Source organism: Hemibagrus wyckioides, linkage group LG20 (genome assembly GCF_019097595.1).
Source record: "Hemibagrus wyckioides isolate EC202008001 linkage group LG20, SWU_Hwy_1.0, whole genome shotgun sequence".
Taxonomy (NCBI): domain Eukaryota; kingdom Metazoa; phylum Chordata; class Actinopteri; order Siluriformes; family Bagridae; genus Hemibagrus; species Hemibagrus wyckioides.
In genome coordinates this window covers 8,332,119-8,359,793 of record NC_080729.1, presented here as the reverse complement: position 1 = coordinate 8,359,793, position 27,675 = coordinate 8,332,119, and the positions used below count along the sequence as shown (strand labels likewise).

Sequence of the window (27,675 nt, the reverse complement as noted above, 5' to 3'; positions counted from 1 at the left end):
CAAGTTTACATGAGTACAGATGCCAGATCAACAGGTTCCTGATACAGATTTTTAAAAATGCCATTTGGGCTGAAAAGATAAAGGCTGTTTCTAAAATAATAAAGGTTGATGATTTAGTCTAGTTTATGTAGAGGCTATAGTTTAGTTTACATGTTTTTTTGGGAGAGAGAGAAAGAGAGAGAGAGAGAGAGTGTAAAGGAAACAGAGAGAGAGAGACAGAGAGAGAGAGAACAGGAAGGACGGAAAATCATTGGTCTAAAAGACAGCGCGGGCTTTTTTGTTTTAGCTCCGCCCCCTCTAGATCCGATTACATTGTTTCAGTTCAGTTCGCCAGAATTCGCCAGATCTGTATAGCATGTACCTCTCCTAGCAAACAAACAGGCGGCTCGAACATCCATCCGTACAGTTTTGAGATCAGCGTTTATTCCCAACCTAGAGCACTGCTGAAAACATTTCTGCATTAATGTTATTCATGTGCACGAATTCTTTGTTTTTAGATGCGCTGCAGAAAAAAATAATAAACATCCACATGTTACCACGCATCGTATTTTTTTAATAGACGGTCGGTGAAAAGAATAATTTTCGGCATTTTGTAGGTGTTGTAGATGAGTGTGTACTCCAGCCGCGGCGTGTTTGTTGTCTCCCTGCAGGTGTGAAGAGGACAGCGCGCGAGCTGCTAGCGCTCATAGCTCATCTTCCTCGTTTACATAACAAACGTCACGCGCAGGAGTCGCATCGCACGCGCAGGTGGCTCAAATTTAACCCCGGCCCTTTTGTGTATGTGTGTGTATGTGTGTGTGTGTGTGTGTGGCATGTTTGGCTGAAGTATGGTGGCGAGCATGGCAAATTTCGGCGACACAAAAGAAGTAGAGGACGGGTAAGTGATGCTAATATGTCAGTTCATCACTGTTATTGTGTATCCATCCGCTCTTCTTTATAACATGTAACTATTTTTTGATGCTACTTAGCGACATTGTGTCTGATCCTCCGTGTGCACGCCATAACACTGTTATAACACATCGATTTGGAGACCCGATTTAAATTGAAAGTGCTGACGATGCGCCATGATGCTTTTGTTTCCGGTGTAAATAAACGGTATAACGCTGTGATCCGCGCATCTGTTTCGGCTGTATCCCAATTCTAGCTTCTGCTACTACATAGTGTGTGAGTTATATTATAGTGTAATAAGACTCACTCCAAGAAGGAGCCGTTTATTCACGTTGTGTGTGTGTGTGTGTGTGTGTGTGTGTGTGTGATTATGGCTATACATCAGCTACTATGGCTCTAAACTTCCCCATACATTTTAATCATCATGCTGTTTATCTCTTTTGACTAGGCAATAATATAAAAACAGTCTATATTACATTGATTTGTTTGCCCTTTTAGATGCTGTGCAATAGTGGGGCAGGACACTTGCTGCCCCATTTATTGTTGTACTATTCTACTGGTCAAGAATGCCATACCAATAGAGTCCCACTGGGGAGTTAGACTTCCGTTTGTTCGGTGAAGGAGCAGTGGATAAGGACACTTATGGTTTTCACATCTGGCACGTTTCCTGTGGTTTGAGTGTGATTGTTCCTGTCGCCCCCACAATCCTTTTAATCATTTGTGCTTTAAAAAAGTTAACAGCTCGAGGCTGAATTCAGGTGTTGTTTTTCAGGGCTTGGGCTATAAGAGCTTCAACTTTTCTAGGAAGGCTTTCCACAAGGTTTAGGAGTGTGTTTATGGGATTTTTTGACCATTCCTCTCGAAGCGCATTTGTGAGGTCAGGCACTGATGTTGGACGAAAAGGTCTGCCTTAAGTCTTGGCTCTAATTCATCCCAAAGGCGTTCTGTCGGGTTGAGGTCAGGACTCTGTGCAGGGCAGTCAAGTTCCTCTATGCCAAACTCGCTCATCCATGTCATTATGGACCTTGCTCTGGTGTACAGTCATTCTGGAACAGGATGCGGTCATCCCCAAACTCTTCCCAGAAAGTTGGGAGCATGAAATTGTCCAAAATGTCTTGATACGCTGAATCTGGAACTAAGGGGCCGAGTCCAACCCCTGAAAAACAACACCTGAATTCAATGATTTGGCGGGGTGTCCCAAAACTTTTGCCAATATAATGTATGTAGTTTTTTTCTGTATGATTTCTCTACTACTACTTTTCTCACTGTATTATCTGTCTCCTGTTTCATGCTGTCACACTATTTAAACTTGACATAATCCTGTTTACATCACACCTGCATTGTTCTGCATTCAAGTTGACCTTGACTCATCAGTGCAAACAGATCACACACGACAGTCTTCGAGTGGAAAAATTCAGAAAGGGCGATGGCGTGATATGGTTCATTTCCTTATAAAAATCAATCCATCAGTGTAGGATATTTTAGTCAGGTCAAAGAAGATTTAATCTGTTCAGTTTAAATTCCTGCCTAATCGATTTCATAATAATGTACTGTACACGATCCTGTCGTAATAGTGGACTGGAATCGGAAGAAATTCAGACTGAGCAACAGATAATTCACAAACAGTAGCTGACAGTAACTAACCCTAACCCTCAGATAAATAACAAACTGACTTATTACTACTGCAGAAAACAGAAACTTGAAACCAGCACCTGAGTCAGATACACAGCAACCCTTTTGCATTATTCCGGCTGATATTTGACACTGTCGTGTGTCTTGGCGGGAAATTATGCCTCAGCTTGTTTAGTGCCTTTCTAAAGGAACGAAATATATAATCTCAGCTAACAAATACATAAGCTAGATAGATAGATAGATAGATAGATAGATAGATAGATAGATAGATAGATAGATAGATAGATAGATAGATAGATAATCACGTTATTAATCCAAGAGGGAAAATACAGCTTTCTCAAAGGACAGTCCAACACTATCATCACAGATCATAAAATAAAATCATAAAAAATCATGTTATGACTAAACCATAGACACTGTCATAACTGGATAATTACAGTGGAATAGACAACTTTATTTGTCACATATACCTTAAAGCACAGTGAAATTCTTTCTTCACATATCCCTAACCCTGGAGGTTGGTGTCCACCATGATGTGCCCCTGGAGCAGTAGTGGTTGAGGACCTTGCTCAAGGGGTCCAACAGCAGCAGCTTGGCAGTGCTAACCCCTGTCCTCCAGTCAACATCCCAGAGCCTTAAACACTTGGGCTACGATAATGCCAAAAAGTTGGGAAGCACGGAGGTGTAGCAGAGTAGGTATGAGCATCAGTTACTGCAGTTACTGGAGAGCACCAGTGCAGACAAAATAGCATATGTAGCTAACTCCATGCTCTAATGCACAATAATATCCTTTTTTATACAGGGTTATTGCTGTAAAAACGACCTCCTGTACCATTCAGAACCGAGCCTTTATTATCACCACACATACATTACGGCACAGTGGAATTCTTCGCATATCCCAGCTGAGGAAGTTGAGGGCAGATAGCAGGGGCAGATATGATACAGCGCCCCTGGAGCAGGGAGGGTTAAGGGCCTTGCTCAATTGCCCAAAAGTGGAGTTTGGTGGTGCTGGGGCTTGAACCCTGATCAACAACCCAGAGTCTTGGGTCAACCACTTGAGCCACCACTGCCCCGATTCCTTGGTACATAAGTTGTGTTTCTTAAAAGAAATTTTTAAATAATTTAGTAGTAATATTTCCATCACACGACTGCATCCTTCCTGAAGTTATGTTTTGTTAAAGCAGTACACCAAAACTGGTACTACTGCATTCTTTTTGCTATACTTAATGCCTTGTATATGGATTAGGATATTCCCCGTAGGTCTTCTTTATTGTATTGAATGGCAAACCTGTCTGACTCATACCTGTAACGGAAGCCCGAAACCACTTCTTAAGTCCAACACACTTGAACCCTTTTCATTATTCCAGCTGATATTTGACACCAATGTTTTTCTGGGTGCAACGTTTTGCCCATGTAATACCCCTTCCTGTTTTTCAATGGAAATACCCTCTCTGTAGGATTGGGAGCAGGGTGTGTGAGGTTAACATTGACTCTGTTGTCATCTTCAACAGCTCTGTATAGTAGAGAAACCAAACAGAAAAGCCTGACTCATTCCCTTTAATGACCACAAGAGCTTGGCCTGACTCTAGCTAGCCATTGTCCAGCATCTCTCTCTCTCTCTCTCTGTCTCTCTCTCTCTCTCTCTCTCTCTCTCTCTCTCATTCTAGTATATAGTAGCGTAAACACAGTAAGCCTGTGTAAACACACTCACTAAACAGGCTAGACCTGATAACATATCAAAGCAATAACAGGAAGCTAGATATGTTTTGGAAGGTAGTTCCTAGAGGCCGACCTTGGAAATGGAAGTGTCTGCTTGAACTTTCGCTAGAGCGATACCTATTAAAGTCAAGCTAAAGCAGAACAAACATGGACACTAATAGATCGGGTGGAAGAAAAAGGTATAATTTACAGAAATAGAAAAGGATCAAAGGTCTGAAGGATGCATTTGTTCCTGCTAACTTTCATGTTCACTTTATCTATGTGAACTTTTACCTGTAAATTTGCAAACCCCCCCAATTTGCAAGCCAATAGACAAACAAGATCAAGCCTGTCCTCTCTCCGGATGGGTTAATAATCATGTCGTATATTTTTATTGCTGTTGCTAAAAATAAGTTTTAAACTGAAGTATTTTACATGAACTCTGAAACCTAGACTGTTGCTGTGTGCAGCTAGATTGTATCATGTGGTCAGATTGTAGATGTAAAAACCCACAATTTCTCTTCAGTTTTTTCCCCTAAATTGTTCATGGATAAATTCCCACCCACTGTCCAGCTCTGGTCATTATCATCACCAGGCAGTGTAATACACACAGAGAAAAGCACTATCTGCCTTCTTCTGCATACATGAGCTCACAGACACTCATGATTGACTAGTGTCACTATGATTGACAGGGGAGATAGAGTAAGCCCCTCCCACCACAGACTCATCAGGAATCAAACTCATTGCACCAAGTGACCTTTTGTATATCATATCTGTATATCTATTAATGAGTGGTGAGGGATGCAACAACACAGTTAACCCACGGTTCAATACGTACCGCGGTTTTTACCCACGGTTTTCAGTTCGGTTCGGATGTCTTGGCAAATTAAAGGTTTTTTTTCCATTATTCTTTGCTTTGGTGACAGGAACAGTAAGTATGTTAAGAAGAAAAAAACTGGTTTTAGTTTAATTCTCTTTATTTTACTTAAATGCAAAAATCAACTTGTACAGAAAATAGTGAAATATAAAAATTAGCGCTTATATGACTTTTACATATTACAGAGGACGGGTTTGGATATAACTCTCTGTTACCCGTGAGGTCCAACTATCTGTTATTAGCGCAAGGCCTTGTGCTTTGGCCAGTTCGGTTCTGTTTTTTTTCGTAGAGGTCGGGAATAAAGGCCGTGTCGGTAGTGTGTAATGCGGTTCGAGCACTTTTATAAATTGCTGAAAGCCCACATCACCGATCACAGAAAACGGCTGCAAATTTAGCAATTATATTATAATTATTTTTTTGTGTCTCTCGGAACCAGTTGTGTATGAATGCTGGAAGGAATCAGTTAGGGGACTGTTGTTTTTTGGATGCCTGTGTTACCTGCTCTGCCATCCTGCTTCCACACAGTGATATCTCTGGGTGATGGAGCTGCACATGTGTGGTCATGTTGGAAGTATTTCCATGTCCGTATCTAACTCGTGTGTAACAGTGCTTAAACACAGTCATTTTTTGTTTACCGTTTTTGTTTTATCGGCATCATGGTCAACAACAAATCCGAAATGTTCCCACACCACAGATTTGGATCACGGCGCTGCTTCCTCGTATTTCTCTCACTTTATCGCTCTCCATGGTTAGATTGTGAAATCTGACACCAGCATCGCACGCATGGTTAAGCGCCCCTAACTTTAGCGCTCACTGATTGGATATTTACTCGCGGGTAGGCATGTCTGTCTCAGCGCGTAGACATACAGTATAGGCAAACACAAACAGGCGGTTCAGAGAGTAATAAAACGCATGGAAACGAAAAACCGAAACCGACAAAGGTCGTACTGAACGGTTCAATATTATATTGAGTATTGTGGTATCCCTAGTGGTCTTATATACTTTTTATGTGATATATGCTCAGAGTTTTGTGGTAACATTAATGCTAAGATATTCTTACTAGCTACGCTTGACGTGTCTGTGACCCGAACACCACATCACTGTCTCACACACTTTGCATTTAAAAAAAGAAAATGCAAAAAAAACAAGTGAGTCTGTTTTCTGCCATGGGCTGAACTGGTTTTGTGGTTTCACTACTTTCTATCTCAAGGCCTTTCTCGTTCCTGCACTGACATGTACAAACACGTTAAGAATTGTGTTTCACAGCAGCATTCGAATCCCAGGTGGTTTGTCATTTTATGTTTTTCCGTGCATCGCTTCATTATCTGATAATATCGGACTTTGTTTTGCTGTATTATGCGATCTATGTCTAATTATATAATGTAAAAATCCAAGCTACTGTAAACGTGTGGCACAGTTTTTGCAACTCGGACTCAAACGTGAAAATGTGTTTGTTTGCGCAAATAATGTCTGCTAGTTAGGGGAAAGCCGCCATGTTAGACATGCTAAGATACACGGCCTGCATCAACGAGCCGTCTGTCGCTCAGCAGAGAACAGAGCTGTAGGGTTAAAGCCGGCCACGCTGCAGCTGTGTGTGAGGTGGAAGTGGGTCACTGAGTGTGGTGCGAGATAGTGGACACGCCTCCATTTCCTGTTATTGTATCTGCAGTGATAGTGCCAAAAGTGTGCGAATGAACTAGCGCTAAAAGAGGTGTGTTGTGTTCAGTTAGTATTTCCCTGCTGCAGGCTACAGTTGATTTTATCAAAGTGAAAAAGTTGTGAAAACTGCACATTATTATTTTTTATATTTGTTACATTTATCCATTCACAGTGAGGAAAGTTTACACTAGATACAAGTGTAGAACAGATGAAAACACACACACACACACACACACACACACACAAATCCTGGCCAAACCACTGTGTGGAACCATCGAGTAGTCGGTGGTGGAAAAAAAAAGAACAACAGCAAGGCTGATGGTGAAGATAGCAGGCTAAATATACATTTATTAATCTGGAAATTTATCCTCATTGGCGTACTTTAATAATTAGTACATCCTTAAACAGTATAAGATGTATTATCTTCGCACGTTTATTGCACATCTATTTATTGTTGCAGTCCTGCAAGCCCTAACACACACACACAACACACCCACACATATACACTGCAGCGAAGTTTTTTAACTGGAGGAACCCAGTCCAGATGCTGACTCAGTAAAGTATTCCAGAGGACCGGACCAAGTGTTTAAAAGAACACTGAAACAGAGCAGATGCAAAATATGGTCAATAAAACTGTCTATGATTTATTGATTTGAGTTTTTTTTTTTTTCAGTTGTGCAGATCCACAAAGCAGATCCTCTTTTGTGGCCATTCTGACGCATTTCTGTAAATTATTTACCTGAAGCTAGATCATCAATACAGAGCCTGGCTTGCAGAGAGAGCTTTAGAGGTCAGAGATGGAACAGGATTTTTATATGATGTGAATTTCCTAGGAACATTTGACTAGGAAAAATGTACGAAAATGCTTTTTGGAAGTGTTTTCGGGTTCTGCATGTGACGGCAAATCAACATGGCTGCTCTCCATTTACATTTCTGCCATTTAGCAGACACCCTTATCCAGAGCGACTTATATTTTCATCTCATTTTATAGAACTCAGGGTTAAGGGCATTGTTCAGGGGCCCAGTAGTGGCAGCTTGGTGGACCAGGGTTTGGAACTCATAACCTTCTGATCAGTAGTCTAACACCTTAACCGCTAAAGTATCACATCCCCATATCTCCTCATTTACAGTGCAAAAGTAACTGCTGAAAACTTTCTGCATCCATGTACCAGTTATCCGAATAGCTGTGATTTCATCACTGTCCGACTCTCAGAGGCTCTCAGAAAGGAGGCTCTCAGAAAGGATCTCTAACAGGAGGAGCGTGTACACAGACACTTCATTCCTCTCTCCCACATTTATAAACCTGGACAAGTCTGTACCAGTATCCACACATACCTTTCCCAGACAGACTTGCAGTAACAAAAATACTTCACGCATTAGCTTCAGTTGCATCGACAGTGCAGCTGCGTAGAATTTTAGAAATTTACTTCACTTTTTATTCAGTGCATTTCTGAACGATGGCTTATTGGAGAAAACAATATTCCAGCACATATTTGCATGTGGATTGTGTTTGGGGAAATTAGAGCAGCTCGGTTTTTGCATGTGCAGCATGACTCTGACACGCAGCACACAAAGGAAGACGAATTAAGGAATGTGGATCAGAAACTGTGGTTAAGTTGAGGTGATAATGAGGGAATCTGCCAACAGAATCGATGCGTAATGGCAAAGGTTTAACACTTGGATAGCTGGAAGTGAGAACTGAAAATTCGGAATATGAGAGAAGTGAAAAGTCCTAATTGGACGGGAGATGTAATGTTATTGAAGATTGCTGAATTGCATAGAAAGCATAAAAAGCTTATCTACTAAAACGTGTGGTATTTTATTCACCATACACATTCAATTCAATTTATTTGTATAGCGCTTCTAATAATGGACATTATCTCAAAGAAGCTTTACAGACGTATAGAAACAAAAAATTATAAAGTTTAAAGTTAAGTTATTTATCCCTAAAATGTAATGTGTAATTGAGCATGCGCTGAGGCAAGGAAAAACTTCCTGAGATGACATGAGGAGGAAACCTTGAGAGGAACCAGGCTCATTTGGGTGACACTGGACAGTAAATAATGTAATTGTTGATAATGTCCTTTCTAAAACAGCAACCACGAACTCTTGAGGAACTAATAGGTCAGTGTAGTTTCTGAGTTGGTTATAGAGTTATCCTGCCGAAAGATGATTGAGGCAACAGGAGTTCAAAGATGGCGTGATAGTCCCCATGTTGCCACGCAGATCTATAAAGACTTTGCACTTGGACAGTATTTTTAAAGGCTGCGTTAGAGTATATGCATTTATTAGAGATTTAATTTACATCTTTTAAATGATTTTATTTCCGATGATAATCTTCTTAATTTGTTATTGTTACGGTCAGATCAGTAATTATTTGCATCAGTCTGCATTCCTGCTGTGCTTTCTTCTGAAGAAACTCTCTGCAAATAATCTCTACTGAGCAAGCACACAGTTTTAATTTAAATAATACCTCTGCATGGTTCATACAGAGAGCGACGGGTTGTCTGCCATATGCTCGGAACAGTTCGCTGTTTTCTCAGCTCAGTGTTTCTCCTTGGATAATGTGAATCCAGTGTGTTAGAGCAGTCAAGAAGATGCTCATCTATTTTCAGTAACACAGAAATTTACACAAATTCAAAATTTACTTGGCACACACATAGCCATGCCGAGTTTGACATGCAGGGAGATGCCATGACAAAAGAAGAGTCTCAAATAGAAATCTCAAAAGAAGATAAAATAGAAAAAATAAAATAGAATCTCAAAAGAAAATAGAAATAGAAAAAATTTAAATAAAAATAGATACAATACAAAATATAAATAGAATTATTTTTAAAAATAAAAAATACACTATATTGCCAAAAGTATTCGCTCACCTGCCTTGACTCGCATATGAACTTAAGTGATATCCCATTCCTAATCCATAGGGTTCAATATGACATCGGTCCACCCTTTGTAGCTATAACAGCTTCAACTCTTCTGGGAAGGCTGTCCACAAGGTTTAGGAGTGTGTTTATGGGAATTTTTGACCATTCTTCCAGAAGCGCATTTGTGAGGTCACACACTGATGTTGGACGAGAAGGCCTGGCTCTCAGTCTCCGCTCTAATTCATCCCAAAGGTGTTCTATCGGGTTGAGGTCAGGACTCTGTGCAGGCCAGTCAAGTTCATCCACACCAGACTCTGTCATCCATGTCTTTATGGACCTTGCTTTGTGCACTGGTGCACAGTCATGTTGGAAGAGGAAGGGGCCAGCTCCAAACTGTTCCCACAAAGTTGGGAGCATGGAATTGTCCAAAATGTCTTGGTATGCTGAAGCATTCAGAATTCCTTTCACTGGAACTAAGGGGCCAAGCCCAGCTCCTGAAAAACAACCCCACACCATAATCCCCCCTCCACCAAACTTTACACTTGGCACAATGCAGTCAGACAAGTACCATTCTCCTGGCAACCGCCAAACCCAGACTCGTCCATCAGATTGCCAGATGGAGAAGCGCGATTCGTCACTCCAGAGAACGCGTCTCCACTGCTCTAGAGTCCAGTGGCGGCGTGCTTTACACCACTGCATCCGACGCTTTGCATTGCACTTGGTGATGTATGGCTTGGATGCAGCTGCTCGGCCATGGAAACCCATTCCATGAAGCTCTCTGCGCACTGTTCTTGAGCTAATCTGAAGGCCACATGAAGTTTGGAGGTCTGTAGCGATTGACTCTGCAGAAAGTTGGCGACCTCTTCGCACTATGCGCCTCAGCATCCGCTGACCCCGCTCCGTCAGTTTACGTGGCCTACCACTTCGTGGCTGAGTTGCTGTCGTTCCCAAACACTTCCATGTTCTTATAATACAGCTGACAGTTGACTGTGGAAGATTTAGGAGCGAGGAAATTTCACGACTGGATTTGTTGCACAGGTGGCATCCTATCACAGTTCCACGCTGGAATTCACTGAGCTCCTGAGAGCGACCCATTCTTTCACAAATGTTTGTAAAAACAGTCTGCATGCCTAGGTGCTTGATTTTATACACCTGTGGCCATGGAAGTGATTGGAACACCTGATTCTGATTATTTGGATGGGTGAGCGAATACTTTTGGCAATATAGTGTATATAGAAAATAAAAAAATATATAGAAAATATATTCAAGAAGAGTAAAATAGAATGAAAAAGAAAATAGAATAAAAAATAAAAATAGGTACAATATAAAATATAAATAGAATTATTTGTACAATCAAAGAGAAAACATATGTGGAAAATAAAAATATATAGAAAATATATTAAAAAGGAGTAAAACAGAATAAAAAAGAAAATAGAATAAAAAAATAGATACAATACAAAATATCAATAGAATTATTTGTACCTTCAAATATAAAAGATTATATAGAAAATACAAAAAATAGAAAATATATTAAAGAAGAGTAAAATAGAATAAAAAAGAAAATAGAATAAAATAAAAATAGATACAATATAAAATATAAATTGAATTATATATTATAAGATATATGGAAAATAAAAATATATAGAAAATATGTTCAAAAGCAGTGAAATAGAATAAGAAAGTAAATTGAATAAATATAAAATAAAAATGATACAATACAAAATATATATTTGTACATTCAAAGAGAAAGGAATATATAGAAATTAGAAAAATATGTAGAAAATATATTCAAAAAGAGTAAAATAGAATAAAAAATAAAAAGAAAATAAAAATAGATAGAAGTCAAAATATAAATAGAATTATTTGTACAATCAAAAAAATTATAGAAGATAAAAAAATATATAGAAAATATATTTAAAAAAATAAAAAATAAAGATACAATAAAAAATACAATAAAAAAATAAATAGAATTATTTGTACAGGAGAAAAAATATTTTAAAATCTATATAGAAAATATATTAAAAAAAGAGTAAAATAGAATAAAAAAGAAAATAGAATAAAAACTAAAATAAAAATGATACAATACAAAATATAAATAGAATTAGTTGTACAAGAGAAAAAATATGCAAAGAAAATATAGAGAAAATATATTTGAAAAGAGTACAATAGAATAAAAGATGAAAATAGAAAAACAATAAAATAAAAATAGATGCAATACAAAAATATAAATAGAATTATATGACAATAATATATAAATAATGAAAAATATAGAAAATCTGTTCATAATAGATGTATAGAATGATTGGTGGCAATCATTGAACAGTGTGAGTGTTGTGACCAGATGTGTGCAGTTGTGTGCAATTAATGCGATATACGCAATATGTTCTGTGCAAAAAACTGGCTGACGTGTCAGTGTTGTGTAGAAAAGTCCAAGTTCTAGTCCGATGTGCGGTTCTGTTTGCGGACTTGAATGGCCTGCACAAAGAAGCTCCTCTTTTTCTGTGATGGCATTCAAGTATTATCTTACGTTTTTAGTTATATTGCATGTTCTGCTCTTTAATTATTTGGCTTAATATCTCAAAATCCTTTCAATTTCTGTTATTTAACTGATAAAATTTGTCTATCCCTCTGTTTCTCTGCCTGATAGTTTATAATAACTAAGTTTTGCATCTCTCTCTCTACAGAAATGGAGAAATTCCCGCTTCAGAGCTGAAAGGTAAGATGTTCCATCTCCATTCCTCCACCAGAGAGCGCTACAGCCTCATTTCTCACTCCAGTCCAGCCCTTGCTGGTGCCTTCCTGTTAGCTCTGTACCACTTCTCCTTGAGTCAGCTGTTTGATAATTACTGCACTCTGTAGCTGTCCTTGATCTCGCTAATCATCTCTCAGGAGTGAAGCGCTGAAGCATTTTCAGAGATAATCACTTCCCACCCACTACAGCTGTAGATCAAGCTGTTTCTCAGAGCCTGACTTTACTCTAAGGCAAAATTTTGGACCAGTGATGGCTGGCCATGATATTAACCAGGAGGCTAAAATAATATCTAAACACTATTAGACACTAATGAAACTATAAATAAAGAAAAGCCTATAGATTGTCATCACTGGACTTTTAAATAAATGCCTCCATTAAAATAATAAATAGTATAATTTCTTTAGATTAATTTTGTAGCATTAATAATATTGATCCAGTTATGATTAACATATGATATCAGGATATACAGTATATTGCCAAAAGTTTTGGGACACCCCTCCAGATCATTGAATTCTGGTGTTGTTTTTCAGGGGTTGGGCTCGGCCCCTTAGTTCCAGTGAAAGGAACTCTGAATGCTTCAGCATACCAAGACATTTTGGACAATTTCATGCTCCCAACTTTGTGGGAACAGTTTGGGGATGACCCCTTCCTGTTCCAACATGACTGTGCACCAGTGCACAGCATAGTTCATAAAGGCATGCATGAGTGCGTTTGGTGTGGAGGAACTGGACTGGCCTGTCCTGACCTCAACCTGATATAACACCTTTGGGATTCTGGCTCAGAGACTGCTAAGCCAGGCCGTCTCGTCCAACATCAGTGCCTGACAAATGCACTTCTAGAGGAATGGTCAAAAATTCCAATAAACACACTCCTAGACCTTGTGGAAAGCCTTCCTAGAAGAGTTAAAGCTGTTATAGCTGCAAAGGACAGGCTTCATATTAAATTCATGTGCATGTAAAGGCAGACGTCCCAGTTTTTGCCTGGCTCGCAGTCTCCTCTCTAATTCATCCCGAAGGTGTTCTGTCAGGTTGAGGCCAGTCAAGTTCCTCCACACCAAACTCACTCATCCATGTCTTTATGGACCTTGCTTTGTGCACTGGTGTACAGTCATGTTGGACAAGGAAGGGGTCATCCCCAAACTGTTCCCACAAAGTTGGGAGCATAAAATTGTCCAAAATGTCTTGGTATGCTGAAGCCCAACCCCTGAAAAACAACACCTCAATTCAGTGATTTACAGGGGTGTCCCAAAACCTTTACCGATATAGTGTATGCATTATGATGAAAATTAAATCATGACATTATCTTTGCATCTTTTTGTCTTGTTTTTTTATACCATACTTTATTTATTGTATTTTGTAGTCTCTCTAATGGAACACTAAGAGTTTTTACTAAAAACAAAAGACAAATCAGCACATGTACCTCCCAGATGGTGACAGATGGATCGCTTGCGTGTTCTGCTGGTTTTATCAAATTACATACAGCCTGGCTTAGAGGGAAACTTATTATTCTTCACTTTTATGAACATCTGCAACTATTGCGAGTTATTAACACTGATGCAGTTAATATTTATTAAATGCACTGAATGAAAGATTTTATGATTTTCATTTATCCTGTAGTCAGATTCATATAGTTCTCAAGTTTTATAATAACATAATTATAAGATTGCATAGATTTACCTTAATATCTCATTATTTTGCTTCCAAAACAGGCAGTCAGATCGACAATGAGTACAACGGCTCAGGTAAAGTATACGTTGCTATGCTGGTGTGTATTTTTGGTTCTATTCATAAAGACATATAAGAAATAATTTGTATTTAGTTCAAAACACAGATTTTCGTTTTCCTGTATGCACTTGTCTATATCAGCAATGGCTTATGACCTGATATTTTAAGAAGGGCAGGGTGACATTAAATACGCTATAGCTTCAAACCTTGAATTTTTAGTGCAGTCTTGTAATAAGCAGTTGCGAGTCGATGGCATACAGTCATCCAGTTTCCAGTCTCGCAGCTAGATTTAGAGGTGCCTTTGTTCACATGTGTATGGTACAGCAGGTGTGTTTCTCATCACCATATGCTAGGCACACACACAAAGCGCTATTATCATTATCCCAGGTTTCCAAGTTTAAGCAAGATTTCCAGCTCAACTTATCCATTGTGGAGGAGACAAACTTGCATGTGTTTCTGATAGAGGAACATTATCCCCTCTTTAATCCCAGTTTGCCATTAATAATGTTTATATCATACAAAAGAAATTGTTCTTTATGTAACAGACACATTGGATACACTTACACTTTTTGTTGAAACTGATTGGTGGTGGACCTTAACCCTGACAACTGGCATGGGGCACGAAAACTATTCCAGTAGGCAACAATTAGTTCTTGTTGCAGTTCCCATATATCACCACTAGGTGCAGCAATAACACTATGGAGATTGTTCTTAGATCGACAACACTATTGTTGATCTTTCGGCTGCTCCCTATTTGGGGTCACAACACCGGATCAGTTGGGTCCGCATGTTTGGATTTGGCACAGGTTTTACACCGGGTGCCCTTCCTGACACAACACTCCCATTTAATCCGGTCTTGGGACCGGCACTGAGAGTTAACTCTTCAGTGGCTGGGTTAGCACCCTGCCGAGGAATCGAACCTGGGCCATGGCAATGAGAGTGTGAGATCTTGCCGCTGATCTAACCTGGACCACCAGGAGGTAATTACACTATGGAGATAAATGTGAACAGTTAATTAATAGAATAAGGCTCTGCCCCACGTGCCCCGATGGATGAGCACAAGGTACACAGACCTCAGCTATCAGTGCTTTAATGACATGTGGCTTTAATAATGTTTTTCTTGCATTCAGAAAGCGCAGAATCATCATCAGAAGAGAGCGCAGATGAAGAAGAGGAGGAAGAAGAGGAGGAGGAAAATGAGGGAGATCCAGGTTAGATTTGTTCCTGCCTTGCTTATTTAGTCCCTCTCTCAGTCAACAGTTAACTAGGAGAGTTTGACCCACATCATTACAACAAATAATGACAATTTTATCATTTATAGTTATGTTTGAGGTTGTGAAACACCATCAAAAATCAAGTTACCTCCTGTAGTCAGTTACGTTATAGCAGATATAAAAGATGATCCCTCGGTTTATGTAGAAGTTAATAAAACAGAAAAAATGCAGCTTGTTGCTGAGATGATTTGAAACCAGGACTTCCTGTCTGCTTGATAGACCAACCACCCCATGATCGGTTGCTGACCTGATCGGTTTGTGTATATATAGACGTATTCTTGAACTGTGTATGACACATTTCTTCATGCGCAATTCTTCTGACAGAAAACGCGGAATCATGTGCTGAAGTAGTCACTGACGGTAAGAATCAAATGACTTTCTCAACCTTTTACCCTTTATGATTAATTATACAGGAGAATAAACATGAGACTGTTATGTTCTGGACATACGGTCATATTTAATAAATCATGTGTCCCTGTTATTATGATGAAGCACTGATTCATCTCACTGACGGGTCTTTGTTTCAGACTTGTGTTCAGAGACCAGGCCAGACACGAGGAATGGTAATTTCTTTTTCTTACCTGCCTGCATGTCCCTGTGTAAAACGTATTAATTATTGTCCTGAAATGAATCACAATAGAGCTATGTTTGTTGGAATAGTGTGACATGCTGTTATTGCAGCTGTATCAGCATGCAAATGTAAATGACTGTGTTTGAATAAAAGCTCATAGTGATGGCCTGCACCAATACATGGCAGGGTATAAAAACTGCACTTCATCATCTATTAACTGTATGCACTTCGACATAATCATGCGACAGCCAATAGGAGCCGAGAGCAAAATCGAACTGTTATCCCTTACGGGGCTGCAAGAGTTAATAGATGAAAATGTTGAGGAAGTGGAAGCTCAGTGGTTAAGATGTTGGGCTGCTAATCAAAAATCAGGTTGTGAGTTCAAATCTGAGGATCACCAAGCTGCCACTGTTGGGTCCTTGAGCAAGACCCTTTCTTAACCCTCAATTGCTCAGCAGTATAAATGAGATAAATGTGAGTCGCTCTGGATAATGGTGTCTGCAAAACACCATAAATGTAAATCTCCCAAATGCCACAGATGTTATAAAAACTTCTCAACATTGATTAGTTGGACTGTTAGGAAACCATGACCATGCCCTGGTCTTCAATATATGTTTGATATAATGATATTATCGTTCCTATGCAGTGTGGTCCCTACCCAATGTCACGTTGCCACAATATCTAGCAATAATTATCACAGATTATACAATGTGGGGGATGCAGTAGCTTAATGGTTAAGGTGTTGGACGGCTGATAGGAAGGTTGTGAGTTTGAATCCCAGGTCCACCAAGCTGTCACTGCTAGGCCCCTGAGCAAGGCCCTTAACCCCCAATAGCGTAGTTGTATAAAATGAGATAAAATGTAAGTCACTCTGGATAAGGGCATCTGCCAAATGCCAGAATCGTAAATATAAATATGATAGTTCCAGCCAAGGAGCTCCACAAAATACACTTGATGTGCGTTGCATTATGGGTCCTGGAGTTCGGGATGGGGTTTGAGGCTTTAAGTGTGTATGAGCTGCAGCGAGTCTTAACGGTCTAAACCGGCTAGGATAAATGCCACTCATTCAGCATCACGCTCTTCTGACTCAACATTGTAAAGGGAAACGACCCGAAAATATGGAAATTACCCCAGAGTCACTGAAAGTTTAGCGTGATCCGTCCACGGGGCCCTCAGAGAACAGATGATCATCCTAATCATGGTCTGGAGGCAGAACTGGAAAGGTATTACAAGTTATCACTCAATACACAGGCAGATGATGTGAATCTGGAATGATGTGCACAGGAGATTTGAACGTTTTGATATTCACACGTTTTCTGAAGGCCCCACCACTTCCCCCAGTGTGCTGAGCTGCTCGCTTTCTGTCATGGTGAAAGTTTCAAGTTCATTAACAGGCCATAAAATATCTCATTAATGTGAAATAAAATAGTATTATCACAAATTTTGTTTGTTATATGCCACCCCTGTGATTCTTGCACCGGAAATTGTAGAAAGCTTGATTAATTTGTGTTATCGGAAAAATAAGACATCATCAAGGGGGGGGGGGATATTACACAAGCAATACATTATTTTTAATAATCTCTATGTTTAATTTTCTTAACGTTTAATCCTGCGGGTTATGAAGTCATCATCCTGCTTTCAGTTCACATTAAGGTCGATTCAGTGCTCAGAAAAGAGTTGATTCACTGATTCCAGGCACAGAAAAACTCAATCAACCAAAAGATTTGGAGTCTTTTTTGGTTACTTTCAGCTCAGTGCTTCCAGAGCAGAGTCCTGGCTGAAGGTCTACAAAAAACAGGGCTTTAAATTGTCACTTAGAGTAAAGCCATGAGTAAATTCATTTAAAGTAAAATCATGAGGTCAAAGTAAATGCTTTTGTGTGTGCTTTATGTTCTTAGGAGACCACATGAAGCCATTCTGTGAGAAATGTAGCATTCTTCAGGTTAGTATCCTTGGATATTAATTGTGCTTGATGTTGAGGCACAGTGTTTGTGTCATTGTCTTTCCGAAAGATTTGGCTTGCATTTTTAGACTGTATATGTTTTCCATCAGAGTAATAGCAGAACACCTGATCACATAATACTGGTCCTTAAAATAAAAAAATAAAAAGCCAATGGCTTGTACAGTGTATGTAGTGCACCCGATCATCAAACCCATACAAAATTGTCTAGAATGATTTTACGTGCTGTAGCATTATAAATTCCTGTCATTATAACTAAGAGTTCTAAACCTGTTCCAGCATGACAAAACCCCCATGCACAAAGCGAGCTCCATGGTTTGCCATGTTTGATGTGGATGAACTCATTTGACCTGCCCTGACCTCAGCCACAATGAACACCATTGGGATGAACTGAAATGTAGACTGCACTCCAGGCCTCATCACCTTATAATCCATGCGTGTTCAGTAATTCTCTTATGGCTGAATGGGAATATACCCACAGCCACGCTCCACAATCAAGGTTAAAGGCTTCCCAGAAGTGTGGAGTGGTTCTTATAAGAGCAAAGTAGGGAACAAATTGGGAAATTGGGAGGACCATATAGTGTATGATCCTGGATAACAAAGCCACCTTTCACCAACTATCTATCTATCTATCTATCTATCTATCTATCTATCTATCTATCTATCTATCTATCTATCTATCTATCTATCTATCTATCTATCTATCTGTCTGTCTGTCTGTCTGTCTGTCTGTCTGTCTGTCTGTCTGTCAGTCTATCTATCTATCTATCTATCTATCTATCTATCTATCTGTCTGTCTGTCTGTCTGTCTGTCTTTCGTTTTTTGTTTATATAATCTTGAACATATTTTGAAATGTTTGATGATTTTAAAGCAGTAATTGTTTCACATACAGAAACCAGTCCACCAGCTTGTCACACCAAAAGAAATCTGTGAAAATCGATGGCAGTAAGTAAACTAATATTTCGTTTTCTCTTTCTGTCATTTGCAGTTATTTTCATACGTGTTACTTAGCGTCAGCTTATTACCGAGTCTCTCTCTCTTTTTTTTTTACATCTTCTAATTAGGTTCAATCCTAATATTCTAAATATTATCTGTGGAATCTACATTGTTTAATGTATTATTTTCCAGGTTGAATCTGGAGGATGAGGGAGTGTATGAGTGCTCAGAGACAGGGCTGGTGTTTGAGGTGTCTCAAAGGGTCAGGATCCGCTACCGTGTCCTTTCCTGGAGCAAGTTTGGTGCTTTCCTGAATGACTCGTGGAAATTTGCCGGGCCCATTTTCGACGTTGACTGCGATCCTTCCATCCTCAAGTCCATCCAGTTTCCTCATTCACTCTGTCTAGCAGGTAGAGTGACATTAATTATAGTAATCTCTAATGACAATAGCTACAAGTGAGGCAGAATCCACTAATAGCTCAGATCTGTGTAATATGAGCTGCTTCTGGGAAGAGTATCTTCTCATTCTCTAAATTTTTGCGTCAAATACTAACCTGCTATGAGGTAAACAGTTATTAGTTAAAGAATGACGTCATACTTCCCCCCCCATTTTTAATGATATTTAAAGTTGTGGAACATCGTTGTTAATCCACATATTATGAAGATTAGATTACATCATACAAATTCCTTATTATAGAAATGGTAGTGTATATGAAATAATACAAAGAATGAGCACACCGATCAGCCATAAGATTATGACCAATGACAGGCAAAGTGTATAACACTGATTATCTCATCATCATGGCAGCTGTTAGTGGGTGGGATATATTAAGCAGCAAGTGAACATTTTGTCCTCAAAGTTGATGTGTTAGAAGCAGGATAAACGGACAAGCGTTAGGATTTGAGCGAGTTTGACAAGAGCCAAATTGTGATGGCTAGAAGACTGGATCAGAGCATCTCCAAAACTGCAACTCTTGTGGGGTGTTCCCGGTCTGTAGTGGTCAGTATCTATCAAAAGGAAGGAACAGTAGTGAACTGGCGACAGGGTCATGGGCGCCAAAAAAAAGGCTGGCCCGTGTGATCCGATCCAACAGACGAGCTACTGTTGCTCAAATTGCTGAAGATGCTAATGTTAATGATGGTTCTGATAGAAAGGAGTCAGAATACACAGTGCATGACGGGTCAAGGGCTGTTTTGGCAGCAAAAGGGGGAGCAACACATTATTAAGCAGGTGGTCATAATGTTATGCCTGGTCAGTGTATTATATTATATTCACTATATTCACTATCATGTGAAATTATTAAAAGACTTACTGAACATAGTGATGGATTTAGCTGAGAAGTGAGCAGAATATTATTATATGAACATGATTCACATTAAAAAATTTTCGGTCTGTAAGCTGTATTCTTTCTTGTTTTGTGCACATCAGATCAAGACAATGAGGTGAAATTCAGCGTCTTACACGTGAAGGACCACAAAGGCCTCATCGAGCCTTCGGTCGATCACTCGCGCAGTCATATCAAGTGGAACGTGTCGTCTCTGTCTCCGGTGGGCCCGGTCGTACAGACGTCTAAGCCAGCCGAGCACCACGGTGTTGTCCAGGTCTATAAAGAAGTGGGTCAGCAGGATTCGTACTCGTTCAGGGTCTACCTCGCTACCAACAACGACTCTGATATCGCTGTAAGAACCTTTATTTGTTCAGCAGCAGAATTCAGTGCCAAACCTTTCAAATGGATTGAGCCGGTGAGGGAACAGCAGCGTAGAGCGGCTGTATCGGGATTTAAGTTGCTTTGTAGAGGATCGATTGCAATTAAATAAAGGGGGGGGTATAAACATACAAACAAATAAATAAATATCAAATTTACTTTTTAATAACGAACCTCACGTCACAGTTTAATTGCTCTTGTCACCTGATACGCTTGATAAAATGTGATGGAAACTGGTTTATTATAATCCAAGCAGTGTAATGTATTATATTTATTATGTAATGTTATACATTTATTTATAAAGCCTTACTGAATATAATTACAGGATTCATAAGGTGTGCGTCTGTTACACGTACCGAGAACAGCTCAGTTCAGGAGGCCATCGCAGCGTAAGATGGCATGCTCCATTTAAGTTACTGTAAGTGTGACATAGTCATGAAATGGTGTAAAAAGGAACTAATCGTAACAGTATGAAAGTTATGTCATTAATGCCTAGGCAGTTTTAGATCCGCTTTTAGAGCTGTCGTGTGTGTGTGCGTGTGTAAAGTGGTCTCACCAGAAGTGTTGTAGGAGAGGTGTTACTATATGTACTTTTTTCTTTTTTTTTTCCAGCATGACGTTTTACAAGAAGTGTGTGTGTGTGTGTGTGTGTTTAAAATCGAGGTTAACTTTATGATAATAAAATGTTTCATCTATAAATTCTGGTAAACAATTCTGGTAGAAGAAATTAACAATGAATAAAAATTAATAATAATAATAATAATAATAGAAGTAATAATAGAAATAATAATAAAAATAACATATTTTAATGTAGTAGCTTAATCATTTAGTGTAGATTAAAGATAAAGCAATAATAAAAAATAAATGCATAATAATAATAAATAAAATAAAAGGTAAAACAAAAAGAAACATATATTATGCAAATCATATGATTTTTAGAGTTTCTTTAAGTGTGTGTATTTAAAATTGAGTTTCATTTTATGATAAAATGTTTCACCTTTAAATTCTGGTAAACAATTAGAAGCAATACAAAATGATTAATAATAATAATAATAATAACAAAAAATATCTTAATTTAGTATTTTAATCATTTAAGCTAGATTACATTAGATAAATATAATAAAAAAAATTAAATAAAATGAAAAATGCAACAAAAAGAAACATATATTATGCAAATCATATGATCTTTAGAGTTTCTTTATTTGAGCAACGTCCTCTAATAATATTACAAATTTCCATAAGTGTGCCACACAGTTCTCACAGCTGAGTCAGACACTAGATGTGAACTACTGAGGTGATGCTTTCATCTTCTTATTAGACATCAACCATTCATTCAGTCTCTCAGTATGACTTGCCATAGTTCATGAATAAATATGAATGGTGTACATTTTATCTTTCGGGTAAACGCGTATGATTATCATAAAGCCCTGTAAAGAATTTAGTTCGGTGTGAAAGTCTCACGTGCACGTGTTATTTTTTTTTCTCTTTTCAGTCTGGTCCCTATGTCATGCTTCTAAACATGTCATTACCAAGAACACAAAAAGCAATACCACATAAAGCACTTACGTCTCATTATAAAGTATTGTTCCTTTAGAAGACTGTTCTTTAAATTACAGCTTTAAGCAAACTCTGACTGCTTCTAGTCCCTAACACTGGAGACAGTAAAAGTAAAATGCTTTACACTTTACCTCGACAAATAATAAAACAACACATCCACAATTAAAGTATTTTTTAATACAAATTTACGTGAGGAATCTTGCGTATGTCGTTACCATAGCAACAACAACTCATTAGAGTGAGTATATTATATTATATAATCCTGTGATTTGCTCAGCAACTTCTGACCAATCAGAATCAAGAAATCACGATCACTGTGGTTAACATATATTTGTTTCCATATTTGATTTGTCATATTTTTAGCTTGAGAAAATTTCGCTGGTTTTTTTTCATCACAGGACATTAGAAAAGAAGTAAGGACCGCAAAGAAAAAGTACATGAAGATCGAGAAGCCGCCACAGTGCCAGAAGCTCCTGGAGGAGAACCGGAAGTACCGTCTGATCAGCGAGCCCCAGGGGGACATCACACCTGAGGTGAGATTGAATGCAAAAAAGCACTGGAGCACTTAGCTGAATTATTTATTCTTGCCTAAAACCTTCACTGTTTACACATGCTTTATTTACTACAGGACATCCAGTTCACACTGGCTGTGGTGAAGATGAAGGGTTACTTCGAGGCGTTCTTCGAGCAGCGTCCTCCTTTCAAGCTCTCGCTAATTGAGGCAGAGTCTGAACAAATCGTGTGGTCTGCTACCATTCGAGAAGGTAACCGTCATCTGCTCTGAGAGTCTGTGACACTCTCTCCATATTCCATATTCACTCTTCAGTAACAGAACTCGTGCATATAAGCAATATCACACTCACAATCATGCTGAGGCACGGAATACGTGTTTAACTGCGACTTACAGCCAAATCACATCTCTGCAGTACAACATCGCTTGTTTATACAGCAGTTAGTTCTAGTCCACTAATATGATTGGTCAAGCTGCATTCCAAAAGTGCTTATATTTAGTAAGAGACTTAGCTCTATTTTAAGCAAACTCTGCGCCGCACATGATTCTCTCTGATTATTGCGTAAGTCTGTAGTTGTATCTAAATACAGATGTTTGTAAGTTCTGTATTAATTCACTACATGCTTGTAATTCCTCTCCACTTTCAGTACTGATGATTTGCTGTGCATGGGACTAGCATGGCATCTCATTCTGGACAGAAACATTAAACTAAGCAATGCTTCAGCTAGTCAGGAAATAAAATCCACTCATTTTTAGTGACACAAGTATCAGAACTAATGCTTGCCATTTCATGGTTTGGATTATTTTTGAGAAAGACTGTGCCTCCTGTTTTAGGAGACTGTGTGGAGAATACTGTTGAAAAAAGCCGAAGCCGTTCATGCAGTAAGTACAGATGGAGCTGAGTGTCTTTTTATGCTTTGCTCTTTTGTCTAAGTGATGGAAGTGGGCCATGTTCAGCACCCAAGCATTTCAAACTACTGCAGCCAGAGATAGCATTAAACAATAATTTCTTTTAGAAAAGAACTCCTTTCTAGTGCAGATTAACTAATAGGCGGATAAATGTTAACGTCTCTTTGGGATTTTCTCGAAAGGTCGGAAGCGAAACAACAGCATGTCAGACATGGAGAGGAGCAGTAAGAGACCTCGCTGGTGTGACGAGTCAGGCGATGATTTAGTGCCTGGTAATTCCTTATCATTTATTGTTTGAATTAGTTATCTGAAAGTTTTTTTTAGTTACAGTGTATTTATAGTTCACTTTGACTTTTGCATGAGTCCTGAATTAAACGCTTCATCTGTTTGTTTTTTTTTTTTTTTGCACCCAGACGGAGTGAGAATGAAAGACACAGACATGAGCGATAAGCAGCTGATGCAAGTGGCCAAATGCATGGGAAAGGAGTGGAAGTGTGTGGCCATCGCTTACCTGGACCTGACCAAACAGGACGTGGAGGAGATTGAGACAAAAGCTGAGGGCAACCAAGTCATGATGAAGTTCCACATGCTGCATTGCTGGAAGAGTCGGCAGTCTAAGGGGGAAGCCGGAGCCATGCAGCTGTACGAGGCACTGAACCAGGAGGATGTGCCCCGAGAGGTCATTGACAGGCTGGATGGTGAGTGTGCACATGACTGATCCTCTCCTATTTTAGACATCTTGCACAGTATGCAGTATATAAACACCCTAGATTTGATGGCTGCCCTGCATACGCTGCTTTCATTCAAAGGAATGTCTTATATCACATTTATCACAGATTAACACTAATCAATATCTCTATTACTGTTAATGTTTAAATAAAAAAAACCTTTCATGCAACTGATTAAAAATAAATTTATGTATAAATGTTCTACATTAGTACAGTGCTGTTTCAAGCTCTGGGTTGTTGATTGGATCGCCCCAGCTATGCCAAGCTCAACTATTGGGCAACTGAGCAAGGCCCTTAACCCTCCCTGTGGCATCCTGTTCACACACACAAGGTTAAAATGTGTAGGTAAAGAGGCTTGGGAAATGACACAACTATTGTTTCTGCTTGTGAGCACTATATTGCTACCCGTCTCTCTTCCTGCAGATATACGGCGCAGTGGTTCCCCTAAATAAGTTTCTTGGCTTGGATTCACTTCAGGACTCTGTAAATCATCTCAACCCTGCATCCTGGAGCCTTCAGCTATAAGACTGTGTATCTCTCAGGATCTGTCCTATTTCAGATTTATTCCCTTTTTTTTGTGGAATTAATCCAAACATTTTCTTAGGTTCTTTATTTGTGGAAAGCTATTCGGTGTTTATGAATGGGAAAATGCAGGCCAGTTACACTCACGTCTCTTTTACAAGGACAGATGAAGGCAAGTACACAACAATAATAATAATGTGGTGCTGTAAAATACAGCATGATAGCTGTGCTCTGTAGCTGCTTGAGTGTATAGGTCCCTGTGTACTTGACTGTGCTGAATTTTATTTTTCATACATTGAAATTTTTTATCATGTGTTCTTCATGGCTTTATTCCAAACCACTTCAAACATTGTGTTGACTCAGAGGAACGCTTAATCATGTTTACCCATCATGCTTTCGGAGCATTTGGACCAATTTCTGTTCACTGTGTATAACATTTGTTGTTGTTTTCTTCTTTTTCCTTTAAGTTATGGCAGCCAATTAAGCACTGGTAGCTTATAGAAAATGTAGTAACACTTTCTGTGAAGGCTATACGCTTTTAAACGAATTGTTATCATTATTTATGACATAAGGGCATTACAGTTATTATTTATGCAATAATACATCAGCTGTTTGTAGTATTATTGCTTACAGGACATTGCATTATATCTTCTGACGATGCAAAGTTTGGCTCACTAATAGAATGTGTTATGCAAACGTATAATGCATCATGCTATCAATTCATAATGCATAATAAAGAACGTAAGCTATACCATGTAATGCATTTCATTCATTGATATAACCTTCACAGAAAGTTTTACTGAATTCTTTTTCTTTTCTATGTTTCTACTGTATATATTACCTGTGTATTTTTTTTTTTTAAGTCTGTATATTCGCTCGTGTTCATTCTTTTTTTTAAATATGTAAAATAGACTCCATAGAGTGGTTACTGCTGTGCAGTCCGATGCTATCTGATCTCGGAACCGCAGATCAGATTTCATCACACTCGTCACATGTTCTTTGTAACATGTAAGCCAAAGGTGGTAGAATGAATGTCTCTATATTAGGGCTTGTAATTCGTTCATTCATTCATCTTCAGTGAGCGCTTTATCCTGATCAGGGTCACAGTGAATCCGGAGACTGTACAGAGAATACCGGGTGTGAAGCGGGAATACGGGAGCAGACAGGATGACCAGTTCATCGCGCACGCATTTACACTGAATTTAGTTCAGTCATTTACGCTCACACCTAGGGGCAACTTAGCAAAGCCAGTTCACCTACTGGTATGTTATCAGGTGGTGGGAGGAAGACAGAAAACCCAAGCTCAGGATTGAACAGGGACTCTGGAGCTGGAAAGCAGTAATGCTAAAAGCTTTTAATAATAAAAAGGCAGCAATGCTAAAGACTAAAAAAAAAACTAGGATTGTGGCCTGAGTGTACAAGCATTCAAGGAAATCTGTTCTCAACATCCTTAAAATGACTTAAAAGGGAACCAGAAGCACATTTAAAAGCCATTACTGTGTTTAAAATAGTATAACTCCTGTAAAGTGGTATGAACTAAAGTCTTCATTATCCAGTACATACTTGTAGCAGCATGCTCATCAAATTCCTTGGTGTTCTGTTCTGCCAAGAAAGATAGCATGAGAGCTATCAATAAAAGAGATTTTGAGGGGAAAAAATTAAACAACTAGTAATATTAACTACAGGACTAACACGTTAACAGACGTCACTTAGCATTAGCTTTGCCCACACAGGCAGTATATCTTACTAGCAAATCAGAACATAATCATGGTATTTGTATGCATAATTGCTTCTCCAACCACAGTTTTTAGCACATAGCACTGGCTACATTCAGCTGAAACATCCAGGCATCTTTGCGACTGAGAGGATTCAGCACAGTGGTGTTTTGAACACAGTCAATGGCTTAGCACTGTACTACATTCCCAGCAAATCTGAGACAAATACCAAAGTGTATTTAATAGATATAGTTCAGTCAATCAATCATGATGTGTGTTCTGGGTGTTTCGAATAGAGCTATACTAACCCTAAACACCAAGATTACACGAAACAGTCAGAGTGGTTCTGTAACAGTTTTCAGAAATATCTACATACGCAGCAATCAGAAGGCATTAGTGCGTTCACTTTACCGGGCCGTTATCGGACAATAACGAATGACCCGGTGGTGGTTCCTCGTTCCACCCTGAAGTTGATTCTTTTCCTCTAACATTATGTCCCAGAGTAGTGTTTTAGTCTTTATACTTGTGTTATATGTCACCAGACAAACAATAAAACCCTCACCTCTTAACACTTTTCCAGGCTGGAGACATTACAGCTATACTTCTGATTGTTACTGCTCTGTTTTTTAGCTTCCTGCTAGGCTGATTAGTAGTTCGCTAGAAGGTAGACGTTTACATAAGTCTCTTTGCATTTCTGTTATTCCACAGAATGATAAGGTTCTATCTGACAATACTGTGACTTTAAAATCCTGAGCCATGAACTTTTGCGCTTCAACATTTTATATCTGCCATTTAGGATTTATCGTTTTTGCTCTAAATCTTCCATGCAAACATCATATAAATCATTTGTTTGCCAAAAAAAAACGTCAGACAGAACCTTAAAATCCCAAGTCTTTTGTTTAGTTTCTGTAGTTTTTCACTGAGGTTACTGTAAAACACAAATGGCTGAATAAACACATGACTGTAACAAAAAAGTTTTGCTACTTTTTTATATACTTGTGAATATTTTTGTGACATTGAGAATTGATTATTTGGATGGATATTATGCTTAGCTGTACACACCACACACACATACTCACAGATAAAGCAGATGTAGACATCAAAATACTTCAAATGACTTTAATATAAATAAGTAATAAATAACCTTGTGCTGTGAGCAACAATGCAAATAAATAATTGTGTATTCAA

At 38.7% G+C, this 27,675-nt stretch overlaps 1 protein-coding gene across 1 annotated transcript; it reads left to right on the top strand.

Moving 5' to 3' along the window:
• The first annotated feature begins 435 nt into the window (after nt 1–435).
• On the top strand, nt 436–26,465 carry si:dkeyp-97b10.3 (NACHT, LRR and PYD domains-containing protein 1). The gene is made up of 16 exons (XM_058418758.1): nt 436–877; nt 12,306–12,337; nt 14,082–14,114; nt 15,228–15,308; nt 15,696–15,731; nt 15,899–15,934; nt 17,841–17,884; nt 18,796–18,848; nt 19,032–19,249; nt 20,269–20,519; nt 22,501–22,635; nt 22,731–22,866; nt 23,448–23,495; nt 23,705–23,794; nt 23,936–24,220; nt 24,674–26,465. Exons 1-16 carry the CDS (start codon nt 828–830, stop codon nt 24,700–24,702), a joined length of 1,557 nt encoding a protein of 518 aa, XP_058274741.1. The 5' UTR covers nt 436–827; the 3' UTR covers nt 24,703–26,465.
• The last annotated feature ends 1,210 nt before the right edge of the window (nt 26,466–27,675 follow it).